Source organism: Acanthisitta chloris, unplaced genomic scaffold (assembly GCF_000695815.1).
Source record: "Acanthisitta chloris isolate BGI_N310 unplaced genomic scaffold, ASM69581v1 scaffold11038, whole genome shotgun sequence".
In the NCBI taxonomy this organism is placed as follows: domain Eukaryota; kingdom Metazoa; phylum Chordata; class Aves; order Passeriformes; family Acanthisittidae; genus Acanthisitta; species Acanthisitta chloris.
The window spans coordinates 33,866-40,213 of record NW_008685380.1 but is presented as its reverse complement, the minus strand read 5'-3'; the positions used below and the strand labels follow the sequence as shown (position 1 = coordinate 40,213).

General features: G+C 39.4%; 1 protein-coding gene across 1 annotated transcript in view; it reads left to right on the top strand.

Moving 5' to 3' along the window:
- Positions 1-1,777: 1,777 nt before the first annotated feature.
- Positions 1,778-6,348, top strand: part of PSPC1 (paraspeckle component 1) — a gene marked incomplete at its 5' end in the record, with an annotated part of 34,838 nt that continues 30,267 nt past the window's right edge. Inside the window, 2 exons of the mRNA XM_009079749.1 lie at positions 1,778-2,094; positions 5,266-5,361. Coding sequence (XP_009077997.1) covers positions 1,778-2,094; positions 5,266-5,361 — 413 coding nt within the window. The remainder of the gene's footprint in view (positions 2,095-5,265; positions 5,362-6,348) is intronic.

Sequence of the window (6,348 nt, the reverse complement as noted above, 5' to 3'; positions counted from 1 at the left end):
CGCGACCCGCTGTGGTCGCCCAGCACCTGTGTAAAGACTTCCCTTACTGAGCTGGTACCCTGATGGTACTTCAGGGCTAAAAGGAAAACCTTTCTTTGCGCAGGAGCAATTTTCCGCCTGTGCCTTTCGTTGTGAGTACAGGTTTCGTCTGTGGAAACAGAGTTGATTTTAAAGGCTAGACAGGATGGTGGCGAAATGCTACTGGTCACACGTCGTAAAAACAGAGCTGCAGTCACAGCACGGCAAAGAAGTGGGACCTGGGGTTGTTAGAATTACTCGTGCCTAGATAAGACTAGATTTTTAAGGGTGATACAGTATTTGATGAAAGATGCTTGAGTTGAGCATGGAGAAAAAAGGAATCGTCCGAAAAGTTTGTGATATTGTATTTAAATATCAATTTAATGTGCAGGATTAGTCTTAATAGCTGCCGTGTCTAGAGTGCAGTGATTTATATCGTTCTGGGAGTAGTTCTAGAGTGCTTTGGGTGTTTCTAGCTATGATTTTTTTCCATCTGTTTTACTGGTCAGGGTGTTTTTTATTTTTGATTGTCATCTTAAAATGCTCGTGTCATTCTGCTGTGCATCTTTCACCCTCAGAATTCCCCAGCCCGAAATAGCAGTTCTCTGGAGGAAGTGTGAAAGAGCAATTTTCTGGAGGAAGTTACCGTCATTGCTCTGTTTTGTATCTGATGTGATTCAGATAGAGCTTTTATGTGAACTTCCCTTGTGTTTAGGGAATAGAGTTGGTTTTTCTTAAGATGCCTGGTTAATTGAACTGTGGAAAAAAATAGCTCTGATCTAAAGGACAGTTTCTATAAATGTAAGGGACTGAAGGTAGAGGTATCCAACTTGGTGAAGATCTCTGAAATGAAGAGAGAGGCAGTTGTTGCAGATTGTCTCGTGGATGTGGGTGCAGAAAGCCCATAAACGTGAGTGGAATGAAAATATGAGCAAAGGAGATAATTTCATCATTTCTTGACATTTGTGGAGAGCAAGTGTGGTATCTTTACTTACTTAAAAAGCAAAATAAAGACCTAAATCAAAATACCATAGATCCTGCAGTGTAATCTCTAAAAATGCTGTTTCTTGCTATGTGGAGCTTAGTATGCAGGATATGAACATTGAGTAGGTAGATATGAAAAAGCATCAAGTTTTCAACTCGAAACCTTTACAGAGAGCACCATGATGATGAGAACTTAGCCTGTGAGTGTCCGAAGGGGCTACAGGGGAGCTGGAGAAGGGACTCTTGGACAGTACAAGGGGCAATGGGTACGAATTGAAGGAGAGGAAATTTAGGTTAGATGTTAGGAAAACGTTTTTTCCTGTGAGGGCAGTGAGACACTGGCACAGGCTGCCCAGGCAGGTAGTGGATGGCCCAACCTTGGCAGAGTTCAAGGCCAGGTTGGATGAGCCCTTGAGCAACCTGGTCTTGTGAGGTGTCCTTGCCCATGGCAGTTGGGGTTGAGACTGGGTGGTCTATAAGGTCCATTTCAACCCCTAAAATTCTAGGATTCTATGAATTTGTTAAATCCTCTCATGTGCAACAAAAGTTGTGCCTGTGTCATTTTTTTGAATAAGTCATAGGGGATGACAAATGCATATTTTTCCAATCAGAGGACAGGAACTTTGGGGGTTTTTTTTATTGGGGGTTAAAATGAAGTTGAATGACCCTGATGCCAGTGTGCACAAGGGAAGGAAAACAAATTTGCTGCTCTTCAAGAGACACACACAAAAGTGATATCTATTGTCTTTGAAAATAAAATGAATGAAATATTTTTTTTATCTTGCTGAAGGAATCTCGGACCCTGGCTGAAATAGCGAAGGCAGAACTCGATGGTACTATTCTGAAGAGCAGACCACTTCGAATTCGATTTGCTACCCATGGAGCTGCCTTAACTGTGAAGAATCTTTCCCCCGTGGTTTCTAATGAGCTGCTGGAACAAGCCTTCTCTCAGTTCGGGCCGGTGGAGAGAGCGGTCGTTGTAGTAGATGATCGTGGCAGAGCCACAGGAAAAGGTTTCGTAGAGTTTGCAGCAAAACCCCCAGCGAGGAAAGCTCTAGAAAGATGCAGTGATGGAGCATTCTTGCTAACAACGTAAGTTCATAGGCTTTTGTTTCAATTTGTGTATCTTTTTGATACAAATGGAAACTGCATATTCCCTAGGTCTTACTTTGAAATTATGAAAGCCATGGGGTGAAAAATTAAGGTGTTTTACATGAATACCCCAGATACTCTTGATTTTTTTTTTTCCCAAGAAAACCATCTCTCTGTTTAGCAACATTTGTTACTGTCATATGAGAGTCTGAGAGCAAAATTTGTCTTTTTCTTGCCTATATGCAGTATTACTTGTTTACTTGTCCGTCTCTATATAGCAGGGCACTTTCTAGCAAGATTGTGTTTTCACTGGTTACCTTGTTCCTGATGCCTGTAACAATGTGGTAAAATAACGTACCTTTGTTTCCTCATGAAACAGTGCAGCCATTGCTGATACTTCTGTAGACTCAGGAAAGTGTTTCTATGTCAAAAGTTTTGTTTGTGCCTTGTAAGGCCTGACTTTTTGTGTTGTTAAATGACTGAGATTCTGCAGAGGTTTATAGCAATGATCTCTGGAAAACTTTCTGTTTCAAGGGCAAGCAAGCTTGCAAATTGCAGCACTTCCCTCCCAACTCCTATTTCTCTACTTGCTGAAGAGAGTTGTTACCTGCTGTGCTTTAATATATTCACAGGTGACATTTTCAAATGCTTTCTTGAAGACTGAATGGTAATATTAATGATTTTTTTAATATAAATTTTTCTGTTTCTCATTTGGGGAAAATAAGGCTGTGGTTTCACAGCATGGAAGTTTGCTGCCATTGAATTGGGATCTTGTTCTTTTCCTCTTCCTGTCCTGGCTATGCTGTGGATCTTTTATCTGCTTGAGAACTTCATGATATTTCCATAGGCCACTTCTACTTGCTAAAACAGGAAAGCATTCATTTAGTTTTTCTTGGGTTCACTGCCATCTGTTTAAGCACGTGAAGGTGCTTATTAATGTCAGGTCCAGCAGAGAGTAAGACAAGAGAAAATGCTGCCAGGGGGAGATTGTGAGTGGTTAAGGGGTCTGGAACTCTGTTTATTGTGATAATTGCATAAATCCTGTGTGCCACTGAATTAATTTGGTGGTTACATAGTAAATTCAATATGAATATGTCTCTGCTGTTATGAGTAAGTCCTAGCAATTTGTTCTTATCTCCTGGGCTTTCTTGGCATTAGTATTTGAATGGAAGTGTGGTGAGCCAATCTAGTTCAGTGTTACATGAACGCTATTCTTGGCATGAGAGATGTGTCAGGGAAAAAGAAGTTAGGATATGTTTTACCAGCTGGATAGTTGAGTTGAATAGAAATAACTATCTCACCATGGTCTGAGTGAATAAAAAGCACTTGATGCTTGTCTTGCTTTGGGGGATGACATGTTCCCTGATGCCCACTTGCAAAGATAATTGGCATGAATCTGCTGCCATGATACCTTGATGTTTTGTTTGAGTCTAAAATTTAAGGTTTTTAGCTGAAAACTTTTCCTGATTGGAAGAAAATCTTTATATTCGTGGGCTAAATATATCAAAACTAGACATGTAAAAGATTAATTTAGAGATTTAAAATTGTTTTAAATCATAACTTGTTAGTACCACGGTTCAGTTGCATTTAAGTAACAGAACTGCCAGCAACTGCCATGCGCCAGGAGAAACAGTTGCTGAGTTGCACCCTGTGATTTCAGACTTCGTCATTTTAATCTAGTCTTGATGTCCAAAGTTGTTTTTTTTTCAGCTGTCGATGTTTTAAAAATACATTATGTTTTTGTATTTGGTATTTTGGTTTGGTTTGGTTTGGTTTTGTGCAGGGTGGAACAGGGGGGTGGGGTGGGGTGAAGGTCTGCACAGTGAAATGAAGATGTGGAGCAAACGAGTATTGAGTGCTGGTGTTTGGAAAATAGTGTCTCTAGTGCTTTAGAGTGTGTCTTATGGGCTCTGCTCATAAGACTGATGTAGAGCACTTCTTACACAATCCAGGATGCTTACGCTGCTCTCCTTGGCACTAGTTACTACAGATAATGAGAATTCAGTGACAGTATTTTCACAGATAAATCAGGATTTTGATTTGTGAGAGTGTGGTTGTTCAAAGAATGGGTTTTAAGTAATGTCCTGGGTTGCAGTGTGGGGGGTATCCATGGTATGTATTCTATTATCATCTCCACAAGCTGTTAAAGCAGGTGGGGCAGTGATCCTTATCACCTTGTCGCTCCCTCAGGGCAATCCTGATGGCTCCCTCAGGGGCTGTCAAGGACCCATGCATGACACATCCTCCCAGTGATCCTTATCGCCTTGTCCCATGGTGAGGTGACTCACCCCAGGGGTGGGGAGCCAGACATGCTCACAGGGATGTAAGCTGGGGTTTGGACCAGCACTGGGAGCCCTTTGCCTGCTGGATTCCCAGAGGACAAGAGCTGGACCTTCAGGAGAGAACCGATCTGCGGGATCACTGCTCCAACAAAGCCATTGCTCCAGGAGGACTGCAGCACCATTTAATCGGATTACTACTACACCCTGACTGACAGGGTGTCAGGTTACTTTCTGACTCTGTCAGGTTATTTTCTGACTCTGTCAGGTTACTTTTTTTTGTACTGTTGCATTTGTGTTGTTTTGTTGTGTTGTTCATATTAAATTGTACTTCTGACTCAGAGTCTCTCACCGGTTTGCTTTTCAAACCAGCACAAGTAATTAGGAAAACATTTCTGCTTATGACCAGAATATTAATGCCAAATTATTGAGCTGTTTTCAATTGGAGAATAACTTTCAAAATGAAGCTATAAAATCTGTAGAAATATGAATAGGTTGTGTTGGTCTGTCTTGGATTTCATACTTGCATAGTGCAATCATGGCCTCTCTGTTGCCTCACTGATGAAAGCAAAAAGATTGTTCCTTCCAAAATATTTCCTAATTGTTGTTTAGATGGTTTTGATATTTTTTAAAAGCTTTAAATACTTCATATGAAACAAAATGGCATCAACGAAGTCGTGGTTTCTAGTTGGAATAGCTGGTTGTGGGTATAGAAACAATTGTTTTCAAAGGTAATTCTTAAAATCAGGATTCATTGAAATTCTGTAATTTAAGACAAGACACAAGAATTCTAGATAGCATGATAGCTTTCTGGAGTGTTTCCTCAAAATGTTGAAATAACTTTTAACTGCTTCATTTACAATCCAATTATTACATTGAAACTGTTTTCCAGAACACCTCGACCTGTTGTTGTAGAACCAATGGAGCAATTTGATGATGAAGATGGACTCCCAGAGAAGCTAATGCAAAAAACACAGCAGTATCACAAGTAAGTTGTGTTTAGTTTTATTTTATGGAACATGATTTATGTACTTAGTTACCTTGGTAAATATACACTGATTTTTATTTTCCAGTTTGTGTAGCAGGAAGTAGTGTTTAGTATGTTGTGCTGTTTCATGGCAAAAGATTAAACAGGGTTTTCCTAAAATCTCCTAATCTTAGTAAATTTCAGACCTGGCTTGTTGGTTTAGCACTGCATTTACTGGAGTAGATTCCTGACCTACACTGAAATCAGTGGGAGCCTATTGCCTACCAAGCTATAGTCTTTTATGGATTAGGGATGTGGTCTAATCCTGCAGAGATTTGTATACCCACAGATTTTTTTTCTCTCTGAATAGCCCCTTAAACTGTTGTCAAAGTCAGTGGAGTGTAAATCTTTGCAGCTCCCATAGTTCAGATAAAACTTTGGGCATGACATGTGAAAGTGAGTGTTGGTCATGCGGTACAAGTCACCTAATCTGAAAATACTAGTTTCTAATATGGAAACTTTTCATTTAAAAATCATGTTGCTTGAAGCTCAAATGGTTGTTCTGATTAGGCTGTAGAATACCACTTTTTAAATATTGGTCACTGTTAGGTACAATATGACCATTAACATATAAAATAAAATATTGGCACCCTTTAATATTTACAGATTTTGCTAATATTCTGAGCTGTCTAGGAAGCTTTGGTATCTATTAAATAATTGGTTTTATGAATTGACTGCTTGCTTTAGAAGGCTGAACAGAGTTAATCTAGTGTTGCAGATTAGTATTTTGTACCAATGTAAAAATGAATTTTTATCTTAGAATTAAATAGATTGTTCAAATAAAGATACAATTTGAGCATATTACTTTTCTTAACAGCTGAGTTAAATTTTATCTGGTTTAGAACATAGACATCTGACAGGTTGATTTAAAGTCGGATCTGTGCTTGAAGTGATTGTTTATAGGTTCTGTTACAGTTGTGGATGTAAACGTGTCCGTGTGTATGTTTT